Here is a 19,629-nt window from a genome sequence, read left to right as displayed (position 1 = left end):
TCTATTGTTACCGAGGGTAGCTTTAATTTTGTCGTTGTGACCTTCAAAATTGAAAAAGTCATAGTACTTATTGGCTAGTTTTATCAATTACTTAACATTTACCTACTATGTAATAACTTCCAAATCCCAGTACTGCTTGAGTAGGTCTGCGTCGATGCGATCGGCTCGATAGTGTGGAGAGGGCTTTATTTTATTAATTATATGCTTATAAACTGTTTTTCAATTCGTGCCAATGTTTTAGAACACCCTTTTTTTAGCTTCACTATCTTGTGTTTAAACGTGTTTTTTTTTTAGCATTTTGACAATAATTCCATGGCTATATCCAATCAAAGCGTCGTTTTTAACTATATTTTCCTGCTATACAGGCGCATTCCTTGTCTCGTAATTGACACTCACGTAATCCGTAACTACAAAATAATTTCATGACTTTATCTTATGTAAACATGTTTTTGACGTGACAACGTCTTATAATTCGATAGAGCCGGCTGCACGCACGAAAAAACATGACTCATGCGGCGTTACCTCGCTCTGAGGCGTTCCATGTAAGGCTTGAAGTGCAAGCGAGAGCGCGGAACGAGCGACAAAGAAGCACAATCGGCCTTAATATGTTGTCACGTTCAACTACCGTCAGTAAACCGACTTTACAAACAACCATTTTTTTTTCTTCTAGGTGCCTACCCCGACACCTACAAGTCAACCCTCGTGGTGGGTTCCGGCGTGAGCGCAGCGGACGCGGTGCGGCTGCTGCGTGCGGCCGGTCTGCCCGTCAGGCACCTGCACAGGGAACCCGCACCTTCGCTGGCGAAATTGGCTCCTGGACCATACCCGGATTACTGCCAGGTGAGTTTTATGACTTGTTAGGTGCGTAGGGTAATCTCTCACTGGGAACCCGCACCTTCACTGGCGAAATTGGCTCCTGCCCCCCTAGTCAAGTGGCTTTCTGTTAGCGTAGCGTTCAATAGAATAGACTAGAGATTGTCTAATCTAAAAATGAACGCCCCTCCACTGTGTTTACGCTCACATTCAAAGTACGTGTATAGACGCAATACACACAAATTGGTCTGCCTCATTGGTCGTTCAGTCCTCCAGTCCCGTCCATGCCCGAACGACAGGACCAGTTGGCCAACTAACTGCATAAATGACGCGATGCACGACAGAACGGACGTGTCATTCCGTACATAGCGCGCTCTCCCCGCCATACAATGCTAGGCACCTGAACTGATCGCCCGATTAGTTGACAAATCAGTGCGCGAGTGTCAAAGTTTGCAGTAGAATCGACGCGCGCACACATATAAAGTGGTTCAATAATTATTTGTCCTCACACATTGAAACAATTAAGTTTAGTGGAGGGGCGTTCATTTTTAGATTAGACAATCTATACGAATGTATGAGATTAACGTAACCTGTAGATACGTTTATCTACAGCCTACGTCAATCTCATACATTCGTAGTCTATTCTATTGAACGCTACGCTAACAGAAAGCCACTTGACTAGGGGGGCTGGACCCTACCCGGATTACTGCCAGGTGAGTTTTATGACTTGTTAGGTGCGTAGGATAATCTCTCACTGGGAACCCGCACCTTCGCTGGCGAAATTGGCTCCTGGACCATACCCGGACTATTGCCAAGTGAGTGTTATTGGGAAGTTCGTTGGTAGTTAGGTGGGGAGTGAGTTGATGGCTAGGATCTACATTATAAGGTAAATAGGATCCCACGATATAACTTTATCGCCGGTTGTTACGTCACTACAAGTAAGTGCGCTTGCTAAATAAATAAATTGTTGCCAACTTTTTTTTTATATATTCAAATTTAATTTATGAAAAGGAAATAAAAGTTATCTGCATGCTAGTTTTCATTTATAGATACAATATGTAGCAATTGGCATTTCATATAAATCATGTAGATACTCTGCGAAATCTAATAATTATTAAAAACGTAAAGATAGGTTTTTTAAATAATTAATAATTACGAAATAAGTTTCAAATTATGTTTTCTCTTTACAGATCTACAAAATGATGAGCGACGGTCCATCTGGCAACTACCCGAACTACACACCCTACCCACACCACATCATACTAGAAGTGACCCCGCTCCCGGAACAAGAACAACCACTCAAAATAGCAGAAGAATTAGAAGACAACACAATCCGCCTCAAACGAGTCAAATTACTCGATCTCGTCACAAATAAAACAATTGAACTAACAGTAACACTCATTGCAGTACTCATTGGCTCTAAACCCGACCTATTCTTCCTCCAAACCAACTTCGACCTTAACAACATTGACATGAAAAAATGCAAATGCGGCGAAAAGAAAATTGACGAAAATCAAAAACAATGCTTCCTCAGAAACCACTGGCACTACCTCAAATCGGTTGTTGGACAAAGCATACAGAGCTGCAAATCGCGATACTTGAATTACACAGAAATAAACGGCAATATGGACACAAAATGCGCGGAACCAGACTGTAACAGACGGGACACGTGTACGTGCGACACGAGGGCTGAAAACGGACTGGCCGTTCGAGAATGCAAATGCGAAATCATTCCATATTCAAATTCGAGGCGGGAAAAGAGCTGTCAATGTCAACCGACAAATCCGTATAGCAATGGTTTAGGCTATGGCATCGATCCGAAAAAGCCAGTTGACGGAAGATCAAATCCAGTGGCCATAGACAAAAGTACTCACGAAATTTTAAACGCGCCAAAAGGAATGTACGCTTTGGGGCCGCTAACAGCAGATAACTTTATTAGATTTATTCCTGGAGGCGCTCTTGCAATAGTTTCACACATTCACCGAGAAATGAAAACAGAGTAATATATGTATAGATTCAATTGTGATTATCTACTTAATTTTTTACAATAAATTATTTTTTATACCCAGTCTGTTGTATTATTGCTCGTCTTTTGTCAGAATTGATCTTCAAGAGGTTTTCTATATAATAATTATATAGTGTATTTTAAATAAAAAAAAACGACAAGCCTATAGAATTATAAACTAATTGATACTGATTTACATTTGCTTAATTGATAATATTTGAAGAAGATTCTCGTAGTTGTGGTAATAGTGGACTTACATATGTGATCAGTTTGAATGGCAACTGTAAATGCCACTCACATTTTCTAATGACATTAAGAAATAAGGAATAGAAAAAAATCTAGCGTGAAATGAATTTCGAACCTTAACCATGAACAAAATAGTTCTAAATATTAAATTGAGAAGTTTTGTTATAGTAGAGCCATTTTAATAGGCAACATTTGACAGTTCAACAAAATTCAACACCTAGTAACGACGACATTGAATAACATGATATTTCGTTTTGTTAGAACTGCACATTTGATTAACTTTTTTCAAATACGATTACATATTTATAATAATAATGACCGATACAAGTAATTTTAAGATTTCATTTTACTGATAAACCATTCTAAACATAATAAACAATTTCTGAATTAAAGAACTGACGTCGCTACAATTTTGTGTCAATAAACCTTTTTTCTTTTTAAATACCAGAGACGTCACTCTAAAAATCGAAATCTGACATCTAGAATCGAATGCATTGATTACTTCTGAATAAAAATCATCTTATATTAATAAATGTGTTTCAAGTTCGATTGACAAATGTTTCAAGTCAGTATCGATTAATTCACTTTAATCGATGTTTTTAAGCAGGTTACCTCTCTTCAAAGATAAAATTGATAGACGTCAAATGTTGCCTATTAAATTGGCTCAACTATAGTATGTTATTTAAATAACTTATATTAAATTTTTTATAGTCATAACCATGGACGTATAAAAAAAGACGGACGGTATATCGCCTAAACATTGAGTGAAGCCTAGTAATGGCGGCGAAACATCCATGTGTGTGTGCCATGTTGCCATGGCAACAGCTGTCCTGATGAAAATGGCGGCTGTATTTTTTTCTATAAATTTTGCCGTAATAATTTTGTCATTAAAACATAAAAGAAATAACTTGCTTCCCTGTGGAATGTAATCCCTTGTGTTTTGTTATTTAAAATTATACTGTTGCGACACCATTTAACCACGCAAGACGGCATTTTAAATATTTTTTGTGAAACAGTGACGCAGTTAATCAGTCGGTAGTTCACGACGTAATGGCGGCCGACTAGCTTACTATGGTGAGAGTGTGTGCGTGTTTATTGTCTTGACACGATCGCTAGCTTACTATGGTGGCTTCACGTTGTTTGTTCGTAATACGGCGTCCGTCTTTTTTTATACGTCCATGGTCATAACTAATAAAATAAAAGGAACATATTCAATTTAAAATCTTTATTAAATCTATTCTTTGAGTACATAAAATATAAAACTTACATTTACTTTGAGTAAGAAAACAATTTTAATCAGAAAACAATTTTAATGGCACAAATTTTTATACAATATATGTACATAATATGTATAGGTACCACACTATATTTAACCAATTTTAATATATATAGGCCAAATGCATGTTTCTATGAATTTTTCATACATTCAATATAAATACATATATGATATAGTTTGGCAAATAATCAAAGTTTTCTTCAAAATTATTCTGTGTATTTTAAGGAGGACATCTATAATTTTATCAAATACATAAAATCATAACAGTATTAAGTATAGATATAAAACTTTTTCAATCAAAATAACATATTATAATAAATGCCAAGCGGAAATTAAATATCTTCTTAATTAAAATATAATATTATGCACATTTATGTTAAATACAACATTGTAAGCATTCGTCTACATTAGGCGCGTCACACACGGTGAAGATACTGTTATATTTTATATTACAGTATCTTAACGCATCCGGTATCAGCGTTCGGACCATCATTTTTCTTTTTGTCATTGCGTACTAAGACCCCTGTAGAACCGCCATCCTGTTACAAATGACGCGAAATTTGTGGGTCATTTGTAACAGGATGGCGGTTCTACAGGAGTCTTAGTACGCAATGACAAAAAGAAATACCGTTATTTGATCGTAAGTTTGAATAATACAAAAAAATGATGGTACGAACGCTGATACCGGATGTGTTAAGATACTGTAATATAAAAATATTATAGTATCTTCACCGTGTGTAATGCGCTTTATCATAATAAAGGGGACAGATTTTGTAACATAGACATAAACAAGACATAAATGAGTACTAAGCTATTTTTGAAAATTCTCTACCAGGATTGTGCCCTATAATATATCCTTATTGAAGTGAAACTTATTTAGGCGCGTTGAGTATAAAATTTCAAGGCCGCGTCATGGCAATATCGTCACGTCATGTAAGGCTACGATTTTTGTATCATTGAATCTTGCAAAAGAAGTTTCACTTCTGACAAGTGTGCTCGGCACACCTGCTCTTTTTTTGTTTTCTAATACATCTGGAGACATCATTTTTTTAAATGTAAACTGTACTCTCTTTACACATTTATTGTAAGTTCCTTATGTTACAAAGCTGTTCCCGATCTTAGTGTACAACTGCGTTACGGCGGGGGCACACGATGCGTTGCGGCGGCGGTCCGGCGCCGGAGCGGTGTCGCTGCGTCGTCTTACATAGAAATATCTGTGGCATGTCACACGATGCGCTCCGGCGCCGCACCGGACTTGCAACCACCGAGACGAGGCGGGGAGGGGTGAATGCGATGCGACGCCGGAGCGGCACCGCTCAGTTGTTTTGCGTCACAAGGAAGGAGACACGCTCGCTTTTCATTAACAGACTGTCCAACGCTGCTACAGCGCCGCTGCGACAAAACAACGTTTAACGGCGCCGCACCGCTCGTGTGCCCCCGCCGTAACTGGATAAAAAATGAGTTAAAATTAAAGAAGGTTATATAATTCTCATACAGTCAGAAGATTGAAATAATTATCCCAAATAAAATTGTTAATAAACATATATTTCTGAAACATAACTGCAATACATTGCATAGCTACTTATAGGTATATAAAAATTTGTAAATAATCAACAACTTCACATTTATTTAAATACACATCATAATTATTAATAACACTTATAGCAATGTTTAAAACATAATATATTACGATAAATGAGTTACTATGTACTACATACTAGAGAGGACTATTTGTAATACGAGTTAAGAGTCAACCGTTTCAGACCAATTTTTTTTTGTTACATTGATTGGTTATTTACAAGTAATAAGAGGCAGAATATCTACAAAGTGTATGACTCACTAGCCGCCCCGCGCCGCCGCGCTTGTCGCACAGATTTTGTATGTGGTGTCCTCTCTATACATAGTAATAATATTAATGTAAATGGTATAAAAATTTTATAAAGCATTTTAATCTTAATTAATAGTTACATCAATAAAAAAATTATACATAAGTATATTAAATATATACAAAATGTAGTAACAATTTGTAGTACATAATCATTCTATAAGCAAGTACATAAATGCTGAAGTTAATTTTAAGCATTAAATTGCTTATTTTCAATGATAGGCTAAAACCTAAGAAATATATATATTGAATGGAAGTATAAATAATAAGTAGTTCTGATTATTTAAAATAACCAAGTTTATTTATTTATTTATTTATTTATTTAACACTTTATTGTGCAAAAAACAAAATATACATAAAGGTTACAAAAATAAGATTAGAAAGCACAAAGGGCGGCCTTATCACTATGCAGTGATCTCTGCCAGGCAACCACGGGGAGAAAGGCAAAGAAGCGCAAAAAGTAGTCGGACAAAATAAAAACATATTTTTAGAATAGGGTAGAAATAATAAGAGAACACAATAAAATATATACACATTTTATACAGTACATGATATAAATACGTAAAAATGAACAAAAATAAAAATAAAAAATATATAAATAATAATATTACTAATATTACCTAAATAAATATATGAAATACAAATATATCATAAGATACACATACATACATACACATATGCATACTACATAGTAGTAACTATATAAATATTAAATATATATAATATATATATACCTATATATATAAATAAATATAAATATGTCTAAATAGAAGTATACTACATAAACTAATCCGAATTATAGGCAGTTAAGAGGAAATGATTACGGACATGATGTTTAAAAAAGGATAAGGAAGGAGCAAGTCTGATTTTTAAAGGTAGGGAGTTCCATAACTTGACGGCAGAGACAGCAAAAGAACCCGCATAAAAATTGGTGCGATGAGAGGGAATACACAAAATAAGTTTGTCAGCTGATCGAAGAGAGTAGTTTTCGCAGTGTTGAAAAATGAAGTTATTCTTAAGGTAGGAAGGAGTGGAAGGATCGAAAAGGATACGGTATAGTAATTGAAGACAGTGGAGATGATGTCGGAGGCGAATAGGGAGCCACTTGAGGCGTCTGCGATAGAAAGAGACATGGTCGAATTTGCGAAGGCCGAACACAAATCGAATTAAAAGATTTTGCAGACGCTCAAGTTTCTCCATATTCTCAACCGTAAGGTCAGGAAAACACACATCCGCATAGTCGAGGATAGGGAAGAGAAGGGATTGAGCTAACATAATTTTTGTTGGAATAGGCAAAAAGTTACGTAGACGCCGAAGAGTACCCGATGCCGCATACACCTTACGACTGATCTCTTGTAGGTGGTGAGACCACGATAGTGTTTGGTCGAGATGAACACCTAGATTTTTAACCACCTTACAATAAGGAATTGTTACTCCACCAAGGCAGACACTGGGCAAGGCGCCCCAGTCAATTTCGGAAACGAGATACGGACTTCCCATGATAATCGCGTGACTCTTTGCAGGATTGATTTTTAGACCGTATTCGTCACTCCAATTGACCAGGGTTGCTAGTTCGGCATTGATATGTCGGATAGCACTAGGTAAATTGTTGAGCGAGGCCTGGGTGTAGATTTGTAAGTCGTCAGCGTACATATGGTAGAGAGAAGTGAGGCGCGAGGTTAAGGAATTTATAAAGATAGAAAAGAGGAGAGGTGACAACACGCCACCCTGCGGCACACCGGCGGAGACAGCAGCCCAAGAAGAGTGGGTGTCACCCATCAGAACACGCTGCCGCCGGCCACGCAGGTAATTACGAAACCAGTCAATCACCGAAGTTGGAATGTTAATCAAACGCAGCAGACTCAGCAGTATGTCAAAGTCGACTGTATTAAAAGCATTGCTGAAGTCTAGAAGAGTAAGAACTGTGAGCTGCTTATTATCCATCCCTGCACGAATGTCGTCTGTTACCTTCACTAGAGCAGTAGCTGTGCTGTGGCCAGAGCGGAACCCGGACTGGAAAGGACTCAGGATATTGTTGGAGTTAATGAAAGTGGTTAATTGTTGATGGATAAGGCGTTCAAGGACTTTGGAAAGGAAGGGTAAAATAGAAATAGGACGATAATCGGATAACAATTTAGGACTAGATTTTTTAGGTAGAGGAATAGTGTGGGCATCTTTCCAACAATTAGGAAAGGTCCCGGACGAAAGAGAGAAGTTAAGGATATGGGTAATGGTGGGATTAATTATATCGAGGATAGGGATGATCATTCTACGACTCACAAGGTCACAGCCGGCAGCGTTAGAGGCGATGGACAATATGCTTTTCTTAACATCACAATCGGTGAGTTGACTAAAACTGAACGGGGGAAATTCTGGAGTTGGAAGAGAAGCAAGGTTATCTAGAGTGATTTGTTTTAAAGTATTGTTGATATAAACTGAAGATGAAAAATGCTGATTTAAATTATCTATATTGACATTGGAAGAGGACAAAGAATGGGAATTTTTACCAACTCCTAGACTTTTTAGGAAGTTCCAAATTTTGACAGAGTCGCCGTTCTCGACACATGAATGGAAATGGCGTCGTTGTGCGTCTCTACACAATATGTTGCAACGATTACGAATAGTTTTGTATTTCTCCCGGGCATCGTCTGTTTTTGCAGATTTAATTTTGGCCTTAGCTCTATTTTTCTTATTTAAAAGTGATTTAAGGTCAGGAGAAAGCCAAGGAGCTGGAGTATGTTTTCTCTTCACAGGTCGAGTGGGTGCGTGTTTATCGTATAGGCCAATTACAAGATTGTTAAATAAGGAAACCTTGCCATCGATGGATTCGGCATCAACGACACTCTGCCAATCACACAGCTTAGCATCAGCAGAAAGCTGACTTAGGTCTATCCCAACAAAATTACGTAGCATAATAGTAGAAGGTTTAAATTTAAGTTTGTGATAAACAAGAATTGAAGTGATACTTTGAGTTAGCTCAAGTCAAGACAATAATGTATATTGAATATTATTTACAATTTACAACATTTTACATATATAATGTAATAATATAAGCCCTGATTATTGACATAATAACATCAGATCAAATAATCTTATAATATATAAACATATATCTAAATATTATATCACATTAAGACATTGTGTAGACAGACCCTTCGTCCTTAATATCTACGATACAAATAATCATCGCACTTATTCTTTATGTTTTTTGAAGGGTGGTAAAAAAGTTCACCCACAGTATAGTAGACATGTACACAAAGCAGCCGATAAGTACAATAATACATAATATCAACCCTCAGTCTCTACTTGGGGGAGGTAGTGGAGTGTGAAATAGATTTGTTAAATGCTGCAACTCCTCTGCTAAAGTCCTCGGCAAACCCAGTGCGTTCACTGCATTCGAATCTTTTAAATGCAATGCCAAAGACAGCAACACAGTCTGTCTCAAACTTCGGACACTAATAGTAATGTTCCAATTTGTTCGGAACATCATGCCGCCTATATTCCTCGGCGGACGATATATCGGATTATTATTTATCACGTACCGTTCCTTTGTTGCTACGTCAGTGAACTCCCACGGGTGAGTGATAAAGGAATTAATGTCGAAATGCGATCCTTCATCCAATCGCACGTAATGTCGCTTCATTCCACGGAAATCCCGCCACCACACGTCCACAGGACGCGATGTTTTGTTCGTAAACCTGAGATATGCCCTTTGTGTTGATTCCAACGATCTCACCAGCATATTTTGACCTTTATCGTCGATTTCGTACACTAAATCGCTCTCGTCACTCTCCGGCATTATAATTAATGAGTTCAAATCATGTCACGTTCTTGTGGTCGAGCACTGATAGATAAAACAATTAAATTTCACAACTGCTTCAACTAAGTATTTATCACGATAAATGTTTTTATTAGATTGAGTATCTTTTGTTTGTTATTGATATAAACAACTGCTGTTAATTTATGTTCCCTAACTATTTTGGAAAGAATATTCTAATTTTACTTTACACCAAAAACGAAATTCATGATTGTTGACAAACAACAACTTTGCTCTGAAGCTGAAAAAGCTTTTGACATGAATTGTATTTTTCATCGATGATGTTATCTTCTGTCACTATGAAAATAATACCAGTATTCAACATTTTTACATGGAAAGATAAACAATAAAATATGTTTTTTGATAAAATTTCCACATAATTAACTGATAATGCATCAAATATTTAAGTAAGAATTTTTTGATGCAAAATAATAAAATTATAATTTATGTGATAAATTATTCTGAAGCCAAAACTCAAAATTAGGTATAAAAAAATGTACTGTCAACTCAAGTGAAGTGTCAACTGTCAACTGTGACTTTGACTTTTGACGGAAAGGTGTTTCTCTTTCTTGTATTTGCCTTCATTTATTGTTATTTTCAGGATTTTCTTGATAAAATGGCTGTTTGTGTAGCTGTTATTGGAAAAGATGTAAGTATAAATGAAATGCGACGTCAATTGTTTTTGAGAATGAAATACAAAAACCATTTTATTGGTATAGTGACGAAATAAAAACATGACATTGTTATACCATAGATAAATACCATGTAAATATTTACCCATTATTTGGGGAAATTTGTTACAGAATGCTCCTTTATATATTGGTGGAATTGGAAACGATACAAGCACAGATAATGAATTATCAAGGCAGTGGTTGGTTCATACTGCTTTGGATGCATTAGAAGAAAGATTAGTATCCAGTAATACTACTAATACAAATTCAGCTTCAAATACAACACGTACGGACTTAAGAGACTTGTACCTTGGATTACTATATTCCACAGATACTCATAAAATGTGAGTAATTCGTAAAAATATATATTAGGAACATTTAAATAGTTTTGTATATTTTTTACTTTTCTGCTTGTTTACAGATATGGCTATGTAACGAATACGCGTATAAAACTGGTGTTAGTGACGAGTTCTACATCCCCAAGTGGAAGCAACATAAGGGATGCTGAAGTTAGAACTGCTTTACGAAGGCTGCATGCTTTATATGCTGATGCTATTTGCAATCCCTTCCATTTACCTGGTGATCAAATAACTTCTCCGTAAGTATTTGGTATTCATTTTGCTTTGAATTACTAATTTAAATGTATAATAATTAATGCTTTCCTTCTTTTCGTTTCAGAAAATTCGACAAGCAAGTTAAAAGTTTAATGCTAAATAATGTATAAGTAAAACTATAAACCAGAGATTATTATTGTGTAAATGTATTTTGTTCTTTTAAAGATAGTAAGATTATATTTTAAGTTAAAGTTTTCCATTAGTTTTCAATGTAATCCTTAAATAGCTAAGATCTATTTATTAATTATTGTAGCTATTAATAAAAATATGTTTCAAGTATAAGGTCTTTTATTCAATAGTTGAGTTTGTAAGATCCGTTATTGGATAGAATACAGATCAATACATTTCATAAACGTTTTAAAATGTTTATATTCAAAAAAAAATTAAATATTCAAAAAAAAAAAATAGATTTCGTTTTCACAAAATTCCATAGACAATATCATTGTAAATTTTAAAAAGACAAAGTAACTGGTAACACTGTATTTGTTGTCAAAAGTTGAGCGCCATCTTTGTTCTCTTTTAACGTGACGTTTGAGTGAGATTGTTCTCCGGTTCAGCGCTGAGCAATTTTTACGGAAAAGTTGTTTAACTCGACCGGAAAATCAAAACAAAATGGTAAGTAAAAGCTTGTTATTTACTTTATTATTGTTAATTTTATGGACATTGTATAATAAGTTGCGTTTTACATTGTCACAAATTTTTAGGTTATGTGTACACGTGCCAAATCATTTTCCCGCTTTGAAATTAAACACTTCGAAAGAATGAATTTATTTTAGTCGAATATTTATTAATTTCCATTGTAATCACTACTTTTTTGTTGTTCTAATCAATTATTGACTAAAATATTGTTAAACCTATCTCATATTAGAGAGCTGTTGATCTTGCCTAGTACTAAAATAAACATTTAACATGTTCTAATTATTGCTACTGTAAGGATCAATATTGCAGGTACATCGATATCTATTACAATTTTGCATTCAAAAATTAAAAATCATCAAATAGTATAATATAATATTTTCGCATACAATTTTATACACTAATCTACACACTGTATTCTGAAAGCGATGCGTTAAGGACGCTGTCACAAATTTGCGTTACTCAAATTTAGGTATCTAACGACGTAACTTTGTTCGCGGCAATATCACGCTCACGTAAACATAGCGCATTCCATTTTATAGACCATCTTCATACTTGATATTATATTTAATTTTTGATATTATGTATTTTTATTGAAATTGATTCCAGAAGATTACTAGGAACTTTAAAAATTCATTTTGTTACTTTTATTAGTAGGTACGATCCTAATAAGTATGTTAGTATATTCAAACAACTTAAAAAAGTGTGACTATTTTACATCATTATTTCATTGAATAATAATCTATGAATTGTATACAATATCAAAGCTTTTTAAGAAATGTAGAATTATTATCATACATATGATGTTACCGGCACTGTATTAAATCCGGCATTGTATACAATTCTTAGTAAATGTATGTTATTCCGAAAAATAGTCGGAATGAAATAAATTATAGGTATTCGTCACATAACACATTACCTAGGATACTCTTAAATCTTAACTTTTCCTACGTAGCAAACACATTTGCAAGTGTGGACCGTGGTTTTTGGGGTATCTATTAACCAATATGAGGTCAAAACTAAAATCCAAGATGGCGCCGACGAAAATTTTACATCTTTTCGTCATGGGTGTCATTTTCAAGGTTTTGGAGTAGCTCTTAACAAATATGAGGTCAAAACTAAAATCCAAGATGGCGCCGACGAAAATTTGACTTTTTTCGTGATGGGTGTCATTTTCATGGTTTTTGGGTAGCTATTAACGAATATGAGGTTAAAACCAAAATCCAAGATGGCGCCGACGAAAATTTGACTTTTTTCGTGATGGGTGTCATTTTCATGGTTTTTGGGGTAGCTATTAACGAATATGAGGTTAAAACCAAAATCCAAGATGGCGCCGACGAAAATTTGACATCTTTTCGTCATAGGTGTCATTTTCTTAATAATAAAGAAGTAAACTAAAATAAAATAACAAAGATGTTAACGTTTTTGTTATTCTATTTAAGCAAGCTGTTTCTTTTTCCGTACAAAAAAACTAAGAGATATTGCAAAAAATTGATCATCCATCCAATTTATGACCGCGCCAACCGATGCTTAACCTCGATATTTTTATTTGTTGCTATTGGTAGCGGTAAAGGAAATAACCTGATCTCTCAAAATTTTAACTGTTTACCTATCACGTTTCATAAGATACCTGGTGACAGATAAAAACACGAAATCTTAGTAATGAGGTCCTGTCATTTTACATTTACAAATTTATATTTATTCTATGCTAATACTAATATTATGAAGCTGAAGTATCTATTTTAAAAAAATAATTTTCAGTTTGTAGTAGTAAGTAGGTACAATAAAACAAACAAAACATTTTCTAATTATGTAATTTCCGATATTATTAATAATTACAATAAATCTTGGCTCCACAGTGAGCTATGAGAATATGGGGTGGGTTCAGTATTTTAGATGAAAGTAAGTAAAATAAAAATTAAATCATAAAAATCTCTATATATCATTTTTATATAAGAAATGATGCAAAAATACACCAACAGTTGTACTGCTATTGAACTTTTGCTTAATTTTTGTTAGTCAACGGTCTATTGCATTTATGTGAGTTATGGTCCCTTAAATCCATTGATCTCGAGTATCGAGGGTCCACAAGTTCTGGTAGTAAACAGGTATTGTAGAATTTAACTAAATGTCCTTCCATATTTTCGAAGAGAATAAAATAATAAAGAGATTGTGTGCCGAGATAACGTGTCAGAAGTGAAACTTCTTTGGCGAGATTCATAGATACCAAAATCGCCGCCTTACTCCATAACGTGACGGTATTATAATGACGCGACCTTGAAATTTTACTCTCAACGCGTCTAAAGAAGTTTCACTTCAAAAGGCTATTAGCTGTATACAGTTCCAAATTCTGCTCGAAAAATATGAAAACGGTTGTAAAAAAAATATATCAAATTATCGATGGTAACATTGGGTATTTGTTAGTAGCTGTCTCAAAAAACTTATAAATGACACCCATGACGAAAAGATATCAAATTTTCACCGGCGCCATCTTGGATTTTAGTTCTGACCTCATATTGCGTAATATCCACCCCAAAAACCATGAAAATGACACCCATCACGGAAAGATGTAAAATTTTCGTCGGCGCCATCTTGGATTATATTTTTGACCTCATATTAGTTAATAGCTACCCCAAAAACCATGAAAATGACACCCATGACGAAAAGATGTAAAATTTTCGTCGGCGCCATCTTGGATTTTAGTTTTGACCTCATATTAGTTAATAGCTACCCCAAAAACCATGCAAATGACACCCATGACGAAAAGATGTAAAATTTTCGTCGGCGCCATCTTGGATTTTAGTTTTGACCTCATATTAGTTAATAGCTACCCCAAAAACCATGCAAATGACACCCATGACGAAAAGATGTAAAATTTTCGTCGGCGCCATCTTGGATTTTAGTTTTGACCTCATATTAGTTAATAGCTACCCCAAAAACCATGCAAATGACACCCATGACGAAAAGATGTAAAATTTTCGTCGGCGCCATCTTGGATTTTTAGTTTTGACCTCATATTGGTTAATATCCACCCCAAAAACCATGAAAATGACACCCATCACGGAAAGATGTAAAATTTTCGTCGGCGCCATCTTGGATTTTATTTTTGACCTCATATTGGTTAATAGCTACCCCAAAAACCATGAAAATGACACCCATGACGAAAAGATGGCAAATTTTCGTCGGCGCCATTTTGGATTTAAGTTTTGTCAAATTGCTTTACCCCACCAATCCGTTCAACAACCCATAAAAAAAGAGGATCTCAGTCAACATAATTTTTAAAACATAATTTTAAATTACAAATAATTGGAATATGAAACTTATACAGTTTACTTTTATAAAGTATCAAATATTTCAAATCACGAAAACGACAGTATACGCACAATAATCTTTTTCTAATTCGTTTTTATTTTTGGGACGAGGAGCGATACACCCGTCCTTCCAAGAGCGCTTCTGAGCGCGGTCTGACGACCCGCGAGAGCAAAATGTATGAAGAAATCGACAAGTATTTTTAATTTAGCTTATAATTGAAATAAAAGTTTGATTTAGATACAAAAAAATTATCACAATCTATAAAGGACTATATATCCCTCAACAATTTATAGGTAAGAAGATAGATTAGGCTTTTAATTTTCTTAAAAGTGTACCGGTTAAGACCCCATTTTTTTGCATTTTATGCGATCATTGTGCTGGGAAAATCGTATTTCAGTGACAATTTTGTATGACGTCGTACAATTTTTATAAGATGATCGTAGAACTGAATATATTATCTTTAGATTAAGATATTACTTTGTTCTCACGTGTAAGTGCTTTGAGTTAAAATTGTACCGTAAAATAGCGGTTTTTGTTAAAAATCTGTTATAGCACCCTTAACTGTTTTAAATTCTTTTACACTATAGCATTTTACAAATTGAAACACAATAAATCTCTAATAATACCTTGACACATAACAATATTATAATCCTATGTAACTAATTATCCGACCGCCTCCTTGGCACAGTGGTTGACGCGTGAGCGTAGCACCGAGGGGTCCTGGGTTCGATTCCCGGTGGAGACGAAGAAAAAAGAAATGTCTCGGTCTGGTAGGACACAGAAGGCTGATCACCTACTTGTCCCAAAGTAAATCGATCAGTGAAACAGATGTATAATGCATCTGCCCCTTACCCCACTAGGGGACATGGGACTTCACTTATGTAACTAATTATCAACTCAATCATTCCAGGCAGCCGCTGTAGTGTCAGGCAAGGACATCGAGAAGCCCCAGGCGGAGATCTCGCCCGTCCACAGAATTCGCATCACGCTGACTTCCCGTAACGTGAGGTCTCTTGAGAAAGTATGCTCGGACCTCATCAACGGTGCTAAGAAGCAGAAACTGCGTGTTAAGGTATGTATTTCTTAAGTTATAACTTAGTTTATAATATACTAGCTTTCCGCCCGCGGTTTCGCCCGCTTTGTCTAAAACATAATAAATTATATACTAAAACCTTCCTCTTGAATCACTCTATCTATTTAAAAAAAACCGCATCAAAATCTGTTGCGTAGTTTTAAAGATTTAAGCATACATAGGGACAGAGAAAGCGACTTTGTTTTATACTATGTAGTGATAAGTCAAGGCTGTCAATTCTTATAGTCCATTATAAATCAGTTATTACAGGAGTCTTGCAACTTAAACTAGATAAAATTTGTCATAAAATCTCTCGTACAGATCGATTCAAACTTAATGGCGTTTCGGAAGTTAGGTGCAGGTGCGTACTGTCCCTCAACGTCCTGCTAATACTTAAATTGTTTTCTGCGCATTGGATGATGACGTATACATTTATAAATATAAATTGAATAATAATATTGGATGATGTTCCGAGTCACCATTAAGTTTGAATCGTTCTGTACAAGAGATTTCATGATAAATATTATCTAGTTTAAGTTGCAAGACACCTGTAATTACTGATTTATAATGGACGTACGTATGTACACAACTTTTAGTAGTGTCAGTAAACATGTGTCAAAAAATCTATTTTACATCTTGCTGTAGTGTTAATTGCACCTTGATGAAAACATTGCATGTTCTTAGTGCAGTGTTCACCAAACTGGTGCAAGATTAGTGCATTCCAAAGTGCAGAGTGTATGTGTCTATAGTGCATTCTGCTCATAGGTCTGCAACAAGCTTAACATATAAATATTACATAAGATTCACAATTTTTCAATTCTTTAACAAATAAAGATGCAGAAGACTAGATTTTTTTGTTAGTAATTAATAGGTAATTCATAAAAAAATATTTTTCCATTTAATTTTTGCGCACTGATTGAGCATTTGACCCAGCATAGGTTAGCTTGTCTCTTTAAGATGTGTAGCTGATAGTGAAATAATTTAGATGATGAGATCGAAGTACATACCAAAAAAGTTAGAAACTTAACCTCTTATAAATTTTTAAATTATAGAAAAATTTGATCACTTGGTGGGATTCAAACCCACGTCTTCCACCAATCTGGGGCGACGCATTTACCTTCTCAGCCACCTTTTGAATGCCATAAAACACTAAAATATTTTACCTTATATGTCTATCTATAGTAGATATTTTTATACTCTCTCTCTCAACTTCAAAACATACATGTTCTATTTTTATGCTATTAAACTGTTATTCTAATTAAAAAAGTAAAATAAAAATAATTTTTTTTATTAAACTGTTATTTTAATTAATGTACTCCAATTTCCAGGGACCAGTGCGCATGCCGACCAAGATCCTCCGCATTACAACGCGCAAAACTCCCTGCGGTGAAGGTTCCAAGACCTGGGATAGGTTCCAAATGAGGATCCACAAGAGAGTCATAGATCTTCACTCGCCATCCGAGATCGTTAAACAAATCACGTCTATTAACATCGAGCCTGGTGTTGAAGTTGAGGTTACTATCGCCGACGCGTAGGCACAGCTGCCAATAAATATTTACAGATATTTTTGTGTTTTATTTGTTTAACTAGGTTTCTAGCCTGCGGCTTCGCCCGCTTTGTCTTAAACGTAATAAATTATATACTAAAACCTTCCTCTTGAATCACTATCTATTAAAAAAACGGCATCAAAATCCGTTGCGTAGTTTTAAAGATTTAAGCATACATAGGGACAGAGAAAGCGACTTTGTTTTATATGTACTATGTAGTAATATGCAAATCAAAGTTTTTATATGTAGGTGGGATTGGGTTGCTCGAACCTTGCTATTTGTTATAATTATGCTTTCAAATTTATTAGACTAGTATGGTACAGTATTATATTAACTGTATTGTGGGTTTTATTTGTCTAGTACAAATTACCTATATCTAGAATTTCCTTGTAAAGTAGTAGAAGATTGATTTTAGTAAAGTTATATTTATTTCATGTGAGTATCATAAATGAGAAAGCGAGCATTAGGATGTAACGTGGTTAGAACGAAATTATTGCTACAAACGAACTACGAAATTATGTACATCTAGAGACTAGATTTGCTGAACATGAGTTCTTATTTATTTTATCAAAGCTATATTATCGCTTAGATAATTTAAAACGAATTAAAATTTTCGCTTCCCGCTGTCCCTATGTATCTTTAAAACTGCAACCGATTTTGATGCAGTCCTTTTTTAATAGATAATGATTCAAGATAAAGATTTGTAAATATGTAGGTACCTACTAAACATAAAATGCATAATTATTATTGCCAACGTAACGTGCGAAGTCAACGTGGGGCGGTCCTGTATCTCTAGCTACCTATCCCATGTATTATTTTTTATAATATAAATTAGTAAAATATACAACAGAAATAATATTAGAATTCGGAACCACCAGTTACTAAAGAGAAAATTAAAAAACTGCATTTACTGTATAATAATATGTAATTCTCATTTTTTTGATATAGAAAGTGTGTTTATGGGATAGGTGAATACTTATATTGTGAAAGTTTTATGATTTGAATTCAGATATACCTGCCATGTAATTGAAACTAATTATGAAGTAAGTAATAAACCATCTCGTGTAATATGCAATCTGATATAAATAAGTTACCTATTTACCTAAATAAAAATGGTATGCAGCACAATTGTAATCTTAAAATGACCCTAAATGTTTATTCGTGCGGCGAAAGTCGATCACGCAATTCACAAATTGTACACGAAAGAATATATTTCCGAACAATGTAGGTTAAATATCATTAATCTCAGGTCTGAGGCGAGTTGTATCTGTGGATATACATATTTTTGGCGGGAAACTTTTTTGATTTATTGTCGTTGGCTTTTTTCTGACAAACGATTGTAGGCGGCCCTAATCAAATAAAGTAGTTACTGGTTATTATGATTTATTGGCTAGCATTGCGCTTAAAAACGAAATTCCGAAGCGACGTTAAAAAATAGTCTACATCACTCTAGCCACAAATCATTAAATAAAATCGATCCGTTGCGGCGACGTATACGTGAAAGAAAGACAAACAAAAAAATACATTTTCACATTGATAAAGTTGACAATATTACGTATAGTTAGGTACTTACTTAAATTGGATTAATAAATTTTATTACGCAATCCGCAATAGATTTAAAATAAAAAGAACATTGTTTCTGGCCGGCGATTCGCTAGATTGAACATAGACAATCGGAAATGATTATTGATTTACCTATACACATATCTTAATATATAATATAAATCTCGTGTCA

At 34.7% G+C, this 19,629-nt stretch overlaps 4 protein-coding genes across 5 annotated transcripts in view; 3 read left to right on the top strand and 1 right to left on the bottom strand.

Annotated features, from left to right (window-relative positions):
• Nucleotides 1-2,875, top strand: part of LOC149897788 (oxidative stress-induced growth inhibitor 1-like) — a 44,167-nt gene extending 41,292 nt beyond the window's left edge. For both annotated transcript variants that reach the window (XM_090116337.1, XM_090116339.1), the window contains exons 9-10: nucleotides 671-840; nucleotides 2,004-2,875. In XM_090116337.1, coding sequence (XP_089972463.1) covers nucleotides 671-840; nucleotides 2,004-2,816 — 983 coding nt within the window. In that variant the 3' untranslated portion in view covers nucleotides 2,817-2,875. The remainder of the gene's footprint in view (nucleotides 1-670; nucleotides 841-2,003) is intronic.
• A 6,290-nt stretch (nucleotides 2,876-9,165) lies between these two features.
• On the bottom strand, nucleotides 9,166-10,310 carry Vhl (von Hippel-Lindau protein). Its single transcript, XM_090116291.1, has one exon. It carries the CDS (start codon nucleotides 10,022-10,024, stop codon nucleotides 9,521-9,523), a length of 504 nt encoding a protein of 167 aa, XP_089972417.1. The 5' UTR covers nucleotides 10,025-10,310; the 3' UTR covers nucleotides 9,166-9,520.
• A 267-nt stretch (nucleotides 10,311-10,577) lies between these two features.
• Nucleotides 10,578-11,522, top strand: LOC149897786 (trafficking protein particle complex subunit 2-like protein). Its single transcript, XM_090116425.1, has 4 exons — nucleotides 10,578-10,691; nucleotides 10,846-11,057; nucleotides 11,135-11,311; nucleotides 11,392-11,522. The coding sequence occupies exons 1-4, from the start codon at nucleotides 10,659-10,661 to the stop codon at nucleotides 11,435-11,437; spliced, it is 468 nt and encodes a 155-aa protein (XP_089972551.1). The 5' UTR covers nucleotides 10,578-10,658; the 3' UTR covers nucleotides 11,438-11,522.
• A 291-nt stretch (nucleotides 11,523-11,813) lies between these two features.
• On the top strand, nucleotides 11,814-17,911 carry RpS20 (ribosomal protein S20). The gene is made up of 3 exons (XM_090116186.1): nucleotides 11,814-11,942; nucleotides 16,186-16,347; nucleotides 17,676-17,911. Exons 1-3 carry the CDS (start codon nucleotides 11,940-11,942, stop codon nucleotides 17,880-17,882), a joined length of 372 nt encoding a protein of 123 aa, XP_089972312.1. The 5' UTR covers nucleotides 11,814-11,939; the 3' UTR covers nucleotides 17,883-17,911.
• The last annotated feature ends 1,718 nt before the right edge of the window (nucleotides 17,912-19,629 follow it).

This window comes from Colias eurytheme, chromosome 25 (genome assembly GCF_061535395.1).
Source record: "Colias eurytheme isolate Ceu_HAF_F1 chromosome 25, ilColEury1 Martin Lab GWU primary, whole genome shotgun sequence".
In the NCBI taxonomy this organism is placed as follows: Eukaryota; Metazoa; Arthropoda; class Insecta; order Lepidoptera; family Pieridae; genus Colias; species Colias eurytheme.
This window is presented reverse-complemented; position numbering and strand designations above follow the sequence as displayed.

Bases quoted from the DNA above. Each gene is read 5' to 3' on its own strand.
- RpS20 (XM_090116186.1), top strand. The intron at 16,348-17,675 runs GTATGTATTTCT...TCCAATTTCCAG, and splicing joins AGCAGAAACTGCGTGTTAAG to GGACCAGTGCGCATGCCGAC.
- LOC149897786 (XM_090116425.1), top strand. From the start codon at position 10,659: ATGGCTGTTTGTGTAGCTGTTATTGGAAAAGAT. The intron at 10,692-10,845 runs GTAAGTATAAAT...AATTTGTTACAG, and splicing joins TAGCTGTTATTGGAAAAGAT to AATGCTCCTTTATATATTGG. The intron at 11,058-11,134 runs GTGAGTAATTCG...GCTTGTTTACAG, and splicing joins TCCACAGATACTCATAAAAT to ATATGGCTATGTAACGAATA.
- Vhl (XM_090116291.1), bottom strand. From the start codon at position 10,024: ATGCCGGAGAGTGACGAGAGCGATTTAGTGTACGAAATCGACGATAAA.